Source organism: Ciona robusta, chromosome 7 (assembly GCF_009617815.1).
Source record: "Ciona robusta chromosome 7, ASM961781v2".
NCBI classification, from domain to species: domain Eukaryota; kingdom Metazoa; phylum Chordata; class Ascidiacea; order Phlebobranchia; family Cionidae; genus Ciona; species Ciona robusta.
In genome coordinates this window covers 2,674,670-2,688,089 of record NC_143241.1, presented here as the reverse complement: position 1 = coordinate 2,688,089, position 13,420 = coordinate 2,674,670, and the positions used below count along the sequence as shown (strand labels likewise).

General features: G+C 37.0%; 3 protein-coding genes and 1 long non-coding RNA gene across 5 annotated transcripts; 2 read left to right on the top strand and 2 right to left on the bottom strand.

Moving 5' to 3' along the window:
• Positions 1 to 971: 971 nt before the first annotated feature.
• On the top strand, positions 972 to 2,071 carry LOC149733723 (uncharacterized). The gene is made up of 3 exons (XM_089881784.1): positions 972 to 1,288; positions 1,561 to 1,716; positions 1,779 to 2,071. Exons 1-3 carry the CDS (start codon positions 1,204 to 1,206, stop codon positions 1,958 to 1,960), a joined length of 423 nt encoding a protein of 140 aa, XP_089737910.1. The 5' UTR covers positions 972 to 1,203; the 3' UTR covers positions 1,961 to 2,071.
• Positions 2,072 to 2,172: 101 nt separating this feature from the next.
• Positions 2,173 to 5,757, bottom strand: LOC149733722 (large ribosomal subunit protein mL45-like). Of its 2 annotated transcripts, XM_089881775.1 has the most exons (10): positions 5,600 to 5,757; positions 5,206 to 5,343; positions 4,454 to 4,555; positions 4,142 to 4,238; positions 3,759 to 3,863; positions 3,485 to 3,554; positions 3,087 to 3,236; positions 2,778 to 2,948; positions 2,548 to 2,649; positions 2,173 to 2,465 (listed from the first exon to the last, which is right to left on the bottom strand). In XM_089881775.1, the coding sequence occupies exons 1-10, from the start codon at positions 5,649 to 5,651 to the stop codon at positions 2,250 to 2,252; spliced, it is 1,203 nt and encodes a 400-aa protein (XP_089737901.1). In that variant the 5' UTR covers positions 5,652 to 5,757; the 3' UTR covers positions 2,173 to 2,249. The 2 variants fall into 2 exon arrangements, with proteins under 2 accessions (XP_089737901.1, XP_089737902.1); XM_089881776.1 differs by lacking the exon at positions 3,087 to 3,236.
• Positions 5,758 to 5,909: 152 nt separating this feature from the next.
• On the top strand, positions 5,910 to 7,620 carry LOC149733721 (uncharacterized). The gene is made up of 2 exons (XR_016385366.1): positions 5,910 to 6,272; positions 7,163 to 7,620. It is a non-coding gene; the product is annotated as an uncharacterized LOC149733721 (long non-coding RNA).
• On the bottom strand, positions 6,274 to 13,326 carry LOC149733720 (uncharacterized). Its single transcript, XM_089881785.1, has 18 exons — positions 13,001 to 13,326; positions 12,766 to 12,917; positions 12,463 to 12,661; positions 11,862 to 12,008; positions 11,686 to 11,802; positions 11,463 to 11,576; positions 11,071 to 11,184; positions 10,655 to 10,768; positions 9,054 to 9,173; positions 8,761 to 8,886; positions 8,550 to 8,681; positions 8,364 to 8,477; positions 8,177 to 8,296; positions 7,994 to 8,101; positions 7,562 to 7,696; positions 7,186 to 7,341; positions 6,772 to 6,907; positions 6,274 to 6,706 (listed from the first exon to the last, which is right to left on the bottom strand). Exons 1-18 carry the CDS (start codon positions 13,065 to 13,067, stop codon positions 6,547 to 6,549), a joined length of 2,331 nt encoding a protein of 776 aa, XP_089737911.1. The 5' UTR covers positions 13,068 to 13,326; the 3' UTR covers positions 6,274 to 6,546.
• Between the last annotated feature and the right edge of the window lie 94 nt (positions 13,327 to 13,420).

Here is a 13,420-nt window from a genome sequence, read left to right as displayed (position 1 = left end):
GATTTATTACAATATAGTAAAGTGGGGGAAGATGGGACACCTTTAACACATAATATCCAAAGAGCCAACGGTCTGTGTAAGTCGTAAAGATACGGTTTTATAATTCATTGAATGTTCTTTGTTTACTACTAATGAAAAGGGAAAACTAAACGAAAAGGTGTCCCATCTTCCCCCACCCTACTATATATATATATATATATATATATATATATATATATATATATATATATATATACCAATCGTATGCATAAGGATACAGTTAAAAATAAGGAAAGAAACACTTGCAATGTGTTTGTATTGTATTGTGTGGTGTATGATGTTATTGGGCTTTGTGGTCCCGCGGTGAGTGATTAATCGTAGCCATGTGGTGTAAATACGCATTAACGTAGTATTAGGTTACATTAGTACGCCATTACAGTGGTATAACAATTTCTCTTGCTTTCGTGTGCTTGTAACTGGCAGGCCCTTTATCAAAACAGCGACATGCTTATCAAGCGTCGCATTGCGGAAAATCGATATCAGGTCAGGACATAAATTCGCAATCACAGAAAAAATAGAAATAAAATCGATATTACATTCGACTGTAACAGATAGAATAGATCGGTGAACAATGTTGCGTGTATCATTTATATGCCATAGCCATAGTATGTGTTTACACTATAAATTCCGTTTGCTGGGCCGCTATTGTGCCTTCAGTCATAATTCGAATGAAACAGCTCATAAATAATGCAGGAATGCGTATACGGGAGCCTGCAGAATTTATCACCGCTTCAATTGAAGCCCTTAGATCAGTCTCCCATTACTGCTTGTAAAATATTAGGAAAGGCCATTACGCTGTCATCGCACACAGCTTTGCTGTCTCGTGTAAAATGGTTTAATTCTGCCAGTCAGCGCCACCATTGAAGCCCGGAAATACTCCACAGCAGTCACGCCGACCAGCGCAACAATGCAAGCGTGTTACATCACACAGTGCAGGCTTAATCGAACTGGTAGACTGAAAGCTGGCAGCAGATCAATGAGTCAGGTAGTGCCAAATATAGCGTAAGACTGGCATCTAAATCAGCAAGAGACAGTTCACTGACAGTATACGTGTTTGTGTATAGGAGTGCCTAACCACTGTAAGGCTGTGCATGTTTTGGTGGCTGTAAACTGATACGGAACTTGTGTATTTATACTGAAGCAGTGGAGCAGTTCAACTAAGCTATGGTTTTAAGCACGGTGTTTCCAGGAGACGACGAGGACGATACAAGTATTGGTAGTGGATGGAACAACTCGGTCAGCGATAACGGTAGGTTGTTGACGTGTTATCTATATAAATAGTCAAGCCAATTAGGTACTGCATGCGGTGATGGCATACATTTAATACACATGCCGCATGCTTTGTATGTTTATTAGTTCCTAGTAAACTACATCTTTCCTGATAGATAATCACACTGTTTATTATAATCGAAATGTATTTAATTTATCATGACAGCCGGGTGTTGCTTTAGTAATTCGTTGCAAAGGCACTTAGTGAAAAAAGGTGACATGATTACAGTAAATGGGGATTGCGTTTTCCAGGTAACCACACGTCAAATCAGGTCACAACTGTACTGTCTAGCATTGGTCGTCTCAATGATAAACCGTATGTAGCAAACGAAGTGACAACAGCTTATCCTGCGGTGAGCGATTCCGATCTTTTTCCAAACTATACAGCCAGCAAGACTATCCTAGCAGGCAAGTACATGTTGTTGCTACAAAAGGTTTCTTTGTTTGTTTTTACATTTTTTTTTTAACAGTGGTAACTGTGATTGCTATACTGGCGCTAGTCCTGTTCGCTCTTGCGACAGTGCGTTACTGGTTCAGCCATAAAGGAAGCTACTACGTTACGGAGTTTACGGAAGTACAAACGTTAAAAAAAAAGCCAACCAAAATGGTTAACATTCACGAATTACAGCCATCAAAAGAATGGTTGCTCTGAACGTTTTAAATTAATGTACACGATTGTTTGTATTGCATCATTTTACATTTCTTTTGTTAGTCAACTATGCACCCTCAGTGTAAGTTTTCCAAAAAAACAAACATCACACAACTGCAAGGCTGAATTGTTTTGTTCAGGCCAGAGCTTACCCTTTTCAGTTAATGTATAAGTGATCTCTACTGTGTTCTTATTGCTAAGCAAGAATGCAAATGCCAAATCTACTTTTATATTATATTGAAATAGAAAAGCAGCAAAGAAAACTCTTGTCACAAAGAAGACAGAGTTTGAATTAAGAATCTTGGTCCCTTGGTGGATAAGGCAACTTTCCATGTTCTCTCATTTCACGAACTATGTTTCGTTTTCGGCGAACTAGTCGTGCAACAGGACCCCTCAACCGTACAACTGGTGCTTTATGATGAGTGTAAATTCTCTTCTTCCTCCGTTTCCCCCAGTATTTTGAGTCTCTTCTTATGTACTTAAGTGCCTCTTTCTTGGCAATATAATGCTGAAGACATCAGTTAAATTAATAGAGGTAAAAAATTCAAAATGTTCACATAAAAAGTAATATAATTGTGCGTAAAACTTACATATCGTTCTGGATACCACTTGTAGTGATTTTCTTTTTCTTCCTGTTCATGCCATTCTAAACTTTCTATGCGTTGTTGCTTTTGTTTCATAACTGCTACAGTCTATAAAACATAAATACCATCTTATTACTTGCATTTGACAGCAGATAAATGATCACAGACTTTTCTTCAACATTATCACATAAAAAACGGCACAAGTTTACCCTAATACTTTATAATCTGTAAAATACCTTTCTCATCGGCTCTTTTTGATAAGAATCCGATGATATTTTTCCATGTATTCTCCAGCAACCATAAGGATGTGAAATGTGTCGTTCAAACACTACAAACTCCAGGACATTCCTGGCTTCATCAGGTGATCCATACATAAGACGACCAAACCGATCATAGATTGCAAGTGTCTACAATACATTCTAATTAAATACAAACAAATATTAGATTTCAACAAAAATAAAACTATACAACAAAACAACAGTATAAACCAAAAACTTTAATTATTATACCAGAAACTTATATTCAAATGAGAAGCATATCCTTGCCTGTTTTGAATGAAACCGGACAGTAACTTGACCATAATAATTGTTATTAGTGATCATAGGACTTGCACGAATTCGAACTACACGTGGCGGCTCTAATGATTCATTCCACTTCCATATAACTGTTTTAGAGTCAAGACCCTTCACCATATCCTGGTTAAAATAAGACTACAGTAAATAGTGGAATTTAAGAGTCTTATCAATTTTCAGATAACTTTGTTTTTACATAAATACATACTGCACTAACTGCAGGTGTGTGCATATCCTGCTTAAATTGCAGACTGCAATACACTACATTGTAGGTTATAGCTGTAAGTACATTGTTAGGGAACTGTTTAGTTAAAAAATGGTAATTTTTTTGATTTTCACAGAGACATTAAATAAAAACATATTTTACTTACGGTATACGCATGCTCTGTTACCAAGTTTTGTAATCTCTCTTCTGTATCTTCTTGATTTACTATCGTCCAGCTATATAAAAAAAAACATATTAATTTTCATAGGCTCCAAACTCTTAAAATGCAAAACAAATTTGTTTGCAATGTTGACAGGTAAATGCATTCCTTTTTCCTACCACCCTAGGTTTGGCGCCTAAGCCAATCATATTCATATATACATTATATATATATTACTAGTCTAGTACACATGTTACTCTTACTATAGTATTCTAATTACTTTGGGGTATTCAGAAGATTATGAGCTTTAATGTAAATATCTTGTGCCTCTGCTGGAAAGCGTTTCCGATGAAAATTATCAACTCTTTTCTTTACGATTCGATTACTGAAAAACAATTAGGTTTTAAAACATAACAGCACTGACAAAATCAAATCAGTACAGTTAAATAACAGTTTTTAAATCAACTACAACAGTCTGTCAATGGACATGACATGTTGAGTAGGAATTTTATGGAAATTTTGTAAATGAAAAAAAACAATGGTTTATACTGGTTTATAGGTTCTCGAAGATGTTAATTTAAAATTGATAACTTTATTATTAGGATACATTTGAGGTTCATGCAATATTTACTATAACTATAGCACTAATTACATCTAACTGACTGTAATATATCATGACGAAGGTCTGATAGCTTCTTCCGAACAGACAATGAACTTTTTGAACCACTTTTGTCATCTTCATAAGGCTGGATTATGTCTCCTTTAAATTTGTTAAGAAATACTATGAATCAAACATACCTTTTATTTTTATAGTAATGTTGTGGTTGGCTAGGACACACATAGTAGAATAAACAAAAAATGCATTACAGTGATTATAGTGCTTGCTTGGAAACCAGAAAATATTGGTTTTTCATCATGTTGCTTACATCATTCATGGGTGTCAGGAAAACTAAGAAATAAAACAGTTAAACATACGTGTACATGATATATCAATTGCTCTGTTAGACTTTGGAAACCTCCATTCTTGGTAGTTGTAATCAGCATATCTTTGATGCTTCTTCAGGTAGTTTTTGATACCTTAGAAAATAATGTGGAATATATATACTAACGTTTAAACTAGGGATGCACATTACAGAATAATTAAGTATTCTAGGATATCCTAGAATACTTTATTTCGAATCTAGAATTCCGAATCTAGAATTTCGAATCTTTTTATATTTATAGGAAAAAATAATATTACCCACATAAGTCAGTTTATAGACTCTTTTATAGTAGCCTTGTTGGATCATGAGCTGAAAAATGATCAAAAATTGTACTATTGCATAATTTTTGCGTCATGAAACGTATAGCAGGCTATGAAAAGCTATTGCGAAACGTTTACTCTTGAAAGTCCCACAATGACAAAAAAATTTTTTTTTCAAAATTATTAATTTGCAAAAATTGTTAATATAGTTTATGAGAAGACGTGTGATGACGTCATTAAACAGATCTCATGGATTCGAAATTCTGTAATGTGCATCCCTAGTGTAAACCAAGAGGTTTTTATTATATTCTATATGGGTAAGTTTCTATGCCAAAGCATTCAAGGGGACCTGAGATTTAAGCCACAGTTAGGCCATCACCACACTAAATTTTAAATATTACAACTAAAAGACTGACTTCATAATATAATACTGAGTTTTACTAATAAACTGGAACATTTGGCTCCTAAATTAGTAAACTTTTACCTTGTTTCTTGCTCTTTTCTTCACTTCTTGAAGATTGATTAAAGCTTTCCTCCAATTTACCAAGAAAGGGATTTCTTTTTGCACAGATCGCAATAGATGTATGGAGCTTTGATGTATGCTCAATGAATACTGTCTTGCCTGCAATAGATAGCTATGTTTTACACAATACAGTTGTCAGTTACATAATTAAAAATGATCTTAAATTCAAGATACATAATATAACTCTATATTTAAGCTACTAGCTTAGTTATTGTACAGTACAGACTACCATTAAATAATTTAAAAATATATTGTAATTCCACACTGCTTTACATTAGATTTGAGTGACATGTGTAACATTAAATGAATAGGAGTTTAAAAAGAGTAAAATAGCCATTTACAAGCAAAAGCTTACCTAATATATGAAGCTGGCCTGCCCATGTAGTGTTTATTAATTTCCTTAACATTATAACATTAAAAATTTTGTATTGTACAAGACATTCTGTGATAAATCAACTAAGCTGCAATAACAACATTGTCAAGAATTTAAGACAAATGCAACACCCATATTACCACAATTTCTTTATCACCACGTGCTGTGAATTCAATTCAATACACTAAACTAACAATTTAAATGTTTTTGTAAGTAATTCAAGCCTAAACATGCAACAAATGCGCAAAGGGAAATACAAATACATCGCACAGTATTTACTGGCACAACCGCCACAACGGCGAGCACGCGATTTATAATGACGTCATAGATCGTCCTCAAAAAGAAAAAAGGACGAACATGGCGAAACTGGAGCTGGCTCTGCTTCAAACAAACCATTGTAAACCGCGCGAAAATTTGATAGTTCTCATTTACTTTTTAGTGAACGTTTTGTTTGTTTATTTGTACGTTATACTCCTTTTTTGTATGCATATGTACACTCATGGCCTACTAAAGATATCTTTAGTAGGCCATGGTACACTTAGGTTAGGGTTTCTTCTTTTTTATCTGTTTGAAAAATAATCTACAAGGGTTTCTTATCTATCAAGTAGAAACCCACTAGCATTGGCTGGAGGCTTGTCGTGAACAATTTAAAAAGGTATTTTATTCCTGTTTTTATTTCTTAAAATGCAATTCATCTGTTGACAGCATTGGCAAATGCGTATAATTTGATTTATTCCGTTTTGCATTGACGACTCTAATGCGTCCGCAATAGTAATTGATCAGAGATACGTATATTTGTATAAAAGCGCTTAATGACTCGCTTTTACACAGTAAGTAGATAATCAAGAATCGCTCAACAGCAAAAATCGTTTATTAAATTGGCATATATATATTGTCAAAATGTAAAGTGGCTTCTGCATCCCGTTTATTTATTTCTTCGTTTTCGGAGGCTGGGCGTCGATTTTCGCACTCTTGGCCTTTACTATTTTCTTAGCCAACGAAGTATCTGCCCCTTTGCTTAACGCTGGTTTTCCCGCTTTAGCAGTTGATGCGGCAATTTTCGCTTTAACTGCTGGGGCATTCCAAGGTCTAATGACGTACAACACCCGGGGTTAGCAAACATGAAAATTTAATCTATTTAAACATATTCTTACGCGAAAATGAAAACGTATGACAGAAATCCAGCAATAGCAACTGCAACTACACCTCCGGCCGCCATCATGCTTATAACTAACGGCGACATTTTTAACTTCCCTCCTTTTCCAACCGCAGACGGAGATGTTCCATTTACTGTTTCGATTTAGATGTATACCGATTTAGATGTATACGATGAGATAAGATGGTCCATATTTTTACTTTTATTGTTTCATTTGAAATTAAAAAATAATATTTATTGAATAAAAATGACCGTATATCCTGCTCGCGTCTATAAAAGAGCGTTGTTATGTAAAAAAAGATTAACAAATATGGGATTTAATATGTTAACGATATCGTTATTGTTTAACTAGAATAGAATGTACCTTGATTTCGACAATACTTTAACAGATTTGACAAGCATTAATACGTACGGATACATTGTGGAATTGGTCCATCAAAATCGCCAGAGTCTAAACACGTGACGCGTTCTGATCCAGTAAGCACAAATCCGACCTCACATGAAATTTCCAGACTCGCTCCGAACGGGATGAAACCAGCACCACCGTGAGGATTGGAACAGCCCGAAGCTATTAGGAAAATCGGATCAATTCAATCTTGGCCTACTCAATGTACAAGTAAATATATGGCGGTGGATGGATAATTAGAAGTAAGGTTTCAAGCAATAGTGACCACGAAAATTTACCAATATGTTATTGTAACCTAATGATTTCAGATTCTTTGTATAACTATATAAATGGACTATCAATTTGATACTTTATTTTTAACAAATAAGCATTTTTTACTCACAAACTTCTGTTTGACAATTCACTCCTGCCCATCCTATATTACACAAGCATCTGTATGAAGTAGTGTTGCTTTTTTTGATCTGTTCACAAGATCCGCTGTTCTCACAAGGGCTGCTACTACATGGCGCCTCATACTCTATAAAAATTATCAGCGTAAAAACACTCAACGCTCTAAAGTAGGATGGGGTAAAATAGTATGTGCGTTCATTTTCGTCCCATTTGGTGGTAAACAAAGAACATTTTTAACCGTTGATATAACCCAGCGCCTGAAAATGAGCAACTGCAGCGACTCAAAGGCCTGTAATTGTTAAACACATAATCACAAAACATTGGGGTATTGGTAGGCCTACCCCACAGTGTGACAACCAACAACATTGACAACCAGTATTGAAGGATATAAAAAAATCTAATACGATATAAATAAGGGTCTTACCACAGTCTGTCCCGTTATAACCTGCTACACAGGTACATTGATATGCTGCAAGTTCGTCTATACATGTTGCACCATTGAGACACGGATTCGGGTCACATTCGTCAATTTCTGGGTGAAATATAAATTAATTTTCTATCAATTTAAACCAAGATTAGAAGTTACTTCGGCCACTGCGCAACTTACCCACGTCGCAAAATTCACCAGTATACCCGGGGTCGCATTCCATTCTGCAGACGTACGCGTTCGGTTTGTCAACGCAAACTAAATCGCCTTCACACGGGTTGGAAGCACATTCATCGATATCTTATAATCAGAGCATTATTTTTAATTCAAAGGCTCTCTATTGAAATACACGTCTAAGTTTAGGCACCTTTTGAACAAGTTTCCCCCTCAAACCCCCTGGAACAAGTGCAAGTAAAACTCTCTCCCCATAAAACACAAGTCCCTGAATTCTCACACGGATTCGGAATGCAATTGTTTTCGCCTAAATGCAATGTCAGAAGTGTTTTATACAAGCTATTTGCCAACTACCGCCACCAAAACTACCACCTCATACCCTCTTCGCATAAATCGCCTTCAAAACCGTCCTGACAGAAACAAAACGGTTCTCCATCTCCTAAGTCATGACATTCCCCTTCGTTCATACACGGATTTGGGTTACAAATGTCGTCAGGATCCCCTTCCTCAACTTCATAACATAATAAGATCAGAAACAGTATATGACAAATTTGTACTGCATCAACTGCCAGTAAATGTTATATAATTACTTGTAGCAGGTGCATTTTCGCATCGAGATCCTGTGTATCCGTCTTGGCACTGACAGGAGTACGCGTTCCGATTATTTCTGCAGCGTCCACCGTTTAGACACGGATTCGAGGCACATTCGTCCACGTCTAAGTTTTTATCCAAAACTTACGGTTTAAAATTTACGAGGTAAATTTTCTGACTGCTACTAAACTATAAACTACTAAATATATAGTTATCTATATATTTAACCTCCACCAAAGACCCTTTATATATCAGACTACTTTCTTTGCACCGCGACCAAACTAAAACTTGCCCTGTACGCATGTCAAGCCACGAAACCCAGGTGCACATTCGCAGTCAAATCCGTCCTTCTTGTTCGTACAGCTTCCACCGTTCCTACATGGATTCGGCGAGCAATAGTCTTTATCGGGTTCTTAAATAATAAAATAAATTAGTTTAATCTGAAATAACAGCAGCGTTTCATTTGTTATTTCCCATCAAACATAAAAATGTTGCCAGATTGGTATATAGCACGTTTACCGGCTTCTACTTCACAAGTCTTTCCAGACCACCCGCTTGCGCAGTCACAGCTGTATCCACTTTCGTCGTTAGTACAAGTTCCACCGTGTTTACAGGGATCGGACAAGCACGAGTCCAGTACTGATAACATTTCGCATTAGATATCGAAGCAAAGCGTCAAGCGTTCTACGGCGTATTACAAGATATAAGCAAGAACATTACATCCAGTGGCAAACAGAAAGGAAATAAAAAAGGGCTCTAAACCCAATCCAGCACCAACCAGAAGACTTATCGTCACGCCGTAGCAGCATAGAATGCAACGCAATTAAAATATCGCTGAAGCTACCAAAGCGCGACTTCTTACAATTATCACAAAGCAACCCTGTCCAACGTTGAGTACAAGTACAAGTAAATTCATTAACACCGTCGTTACATTCTCCACCATTCAAGCAAGGGCTTGAGTCGCACTCATTAACATCTAGATACAAGCATAAAACATAAGTTGGAACTTGATGTAACATCTTTTAACTTACTGTCTTCGCAGTTAACGCCAGTCCATCCAGCAACACAAACACAAGTAAATTTATTGTCACCGTCCTCGCATGTCCCGCCATTTTGACAAGGGTTTGAAGCACATTCGTTAACTTCTGGTATTGCTTCAGGGACAACTTCTATGGTATGATACATAAACCAAATATGGTAAATCAAGACATTTGTGCTTGTGATTCTCACCGGTTTCACAAGTAATGCCTTCCCAGCCTTCAGCGCATTCGCAAGTAAACTCATTCTGACCGTCTGTGCACGAACCTCCGTTTTGACACGGAGAAGAGTCACATTCATTCACATCTGGAATGCCATACTGAGGACTATAACTGAGGAATGACTTTATCTACCCTAGCTTTCGCATAGCCAAGCTTTGATATCTGGCAGAACTGCTGAGGCAAGTAAAATATAAACCTTGACGGTTCTCCAACAACTGGGGTTAGGAGTCGGACCGAGTTTGGCCTAAATCATAGATCCCTTGGCGTGCTTCGCCGTACGACTTCACTCGTATAGAATAAAATAAAGACCCGGCGAAATGCGCACAATCTACATTTTTCTGCTGTTGCAAGCAAAAGCTGCCAGTCATACTTATTTCACACATCGATCCTGACCAGCCACCAACACATAAACAAGTGAACGCCGCCACTTCGTTCTCACATGTAGCGCCATTCTGACAAGGCTCCGACTCGCACTCATTGATATCTAGAAGTGATTTATGTTCTGATCATGACATCAATTCATTTTAACCACCATAACTCAGCCTAAAGTCTGGTAGATCTTCTTTACACCCTCTTTCCATTAAAGGCGTTCTCTGTTTCATAGACAAACAAAGTAAAAGCTGGTCACACTTACCGATTTCGCAAGTATCACCGCTGTACCCGTCTTTGCAGGAGCAAGTGAATTGGTTTTGTCCGTTTTCGCATTCTCCACCATTAAGACACGGATCCGATGAGCATTCATCAATATCTTAAGTGTAGCAAGTGACAAGTATCATATATATAAAGTAGAGAGACGGGACAGCTTTAGCATAATATCCAAATCTCGGGATCGTTTTAAACAATTAACATCGATCTATGAGAAACGTGAGGATACGGTTTTATAATATGAGTGTTCTTTGTTTATTATTAAATAAAACAAAAAAATAAAGGTAATAAGTGTCATATCTTCCCCCACCCTACTGTATATATGAATACATATACTTAATATGCTATTACATTATCGGTAGCAGATATTGCTGAATAGACTTGACTATGAACATGCACACATACCTTCTTGACACAGATCACCCGTCCATCCCGATTGACAGGTACAAGTAAACATATTGACATCGTCAGTACATTCGCCACCGTTTTGGCACGGATTTGATTCGCATTCGTCAATATCTGACACAAATGCACAGCTTTAGTATATACTCACGGCTTACTATAGTACGCATGGCCTTTTAGAACATTATACTTGATCACGTATACTCGTCAAACAAGACAGCCAGGCGGTTCGCCTTTGAAAGAAAACATAGCATGTCAGGTCGTATGTTTGAATATAGGCCGTATAGTAATATATTCAGAGAATGGGCTAATGGGCCATATATATTCTCTGAACCTATGGGATTTCTCGGTGTAGGTCCTGCCCATACAATATAAAAGCATTGTTATATACTTACTTGTTGAGCAGGTTGTATCAGTAAAACCAGCCACACACGAACAAGTGAATTGGTTCATTCCATTTTCACAAGTCCCGTCGTTGAGACAAGGATTTGAGGCACACTCGTCGATATCTTTATGTAAATATACTAAGTGTACATGTGTGGTATGCCCGGTCGCACTTATAGTTAAGTTGTGAAAGTCCAATGGCGTTCATAAACTTTGTTTGAATTTTATTCTTACCTTCAGCGCATGTGTCACCAGTCCAACCATCTGCGCATGCGCAGCTGTAACCGTCCCCGGTATCTGTACAGGTCCCATCATTTTGACAAGGATTCGGGTCACAGTGGTCTACCGTACCTAAAATGCAGATAAACAACCAAATAATGTATTGGGGTAAAGATCACATATACACTAACTTGATTCAACAACAGTTTCGCAATCCGTGCCAGCAAAGCCGTCAACGCAAGTACAAACGTATTTGCTTCCTTGAGTTGTGCATGTCCCCCCATTTTGGCATGGGTTGGATGCGCATGGATCCGGCGGCTTCAACACACCTTCAGTTACTGTGTATACGGTGATTAAATTAACAACAAAATAACCATTTTGTAATGACTTGCTAATGCAGGCAGTAATGTATTAGCTTTTTTGCGACTTTCATGCGATTAGCAAATTTTGGGTTTTATAGTATAGTGGGATGGGAGAAGATGGGACACCTTTTCATTCTATTTTCTGGTCTTATTTGGTAGTAAACAAAAAACATTCAAAGAATTATAAAACCGTATCCTGACAATTCCCATAGACGGTTATTTGTTTAAAACACGATCAGAACATTTGGATATTATGTGCTAAAGCTGTCCCGTCTTCCCCGACCCTACTATACTATAGGGTAAAATGGTAAAATGAAACCTGCCTCAGCGCATATTATACAGCGTCGTGGCAAAGTGGTTAGCGTGCCTGCCCCTAACTAGAGACAATAGGCAATATATTATACAATCGTTTAAACGTGTACATACGTACCAGCATACTGTATGTAAAATCCTCTGTAACTGACCCCACCATTGCTGACAAACTTAACAGTAGCCGGTCCAGCCCCAACAATTGGTCTTCGTGGAGGACGAAACCCGCATACTCGCGGGGCCTTTTTATCGGAAAATGTAATTTCAATGTAATCCTTTAGACACTGGCCGTTTTCCATCACCAAATCTCGAACATAGAACTAGAAATTCGTATTGTGACGTCAAAATATCTATTAATCTCTTTGAGAATTTAAACAGCTTTACAAAGTTTTTACGTTGATTATATCATAATTAAGTCATGTACCGCAATTTGATCCGTGTTTTTAAACTGTATGTTCCATATGCACTCAAGATTGTGCTGGTAGTTTCGATTATATCCAGGTGATGTAATAACGCCTTGTTTCGTTGCCAGATCAGCTCCACAACCTGGAATACTACGTTGGGCTGTAATTCCACCTAAAAAGAAAAAACACGCTAAGCCTGAATGTTCAACATTTTCATTTGTTTCATGTATTTTTGTGATTTTACTTCTTACTTACGTAGCAGCATGAAAATCGTCAATTGGGTTAAAAGTCCTCGCTGATAAAACTTTAGTCGTTGCCTCATTTTCTTTTCAAAACAGTTTTTATAGCACGTATAACCAATCTACACTTTGTTTGTTTGTAATGCTACAGCTCTTTCACAAAATTACCCTATTGGCGGTATATAGCGCAACGCAAAGTAGAAGTGTCCACTTCAAACGTGGTTTATGAAATTTTTGTTCGAACTGCATCTGTGTAAACATTGTGGAGAGTTGCGCTAAAAATTTAGACCAAATGTACCATTTTGTTCAACAACTTCTTTAAGTGAATTTATATAACCTTATAGTAACTACAAGCCTATAGGTTAAATCCATTTATTTAATTATAAATACCCTAATCGTGTATACTAAAGTTGTGCACCAGTCATATATTGTACTG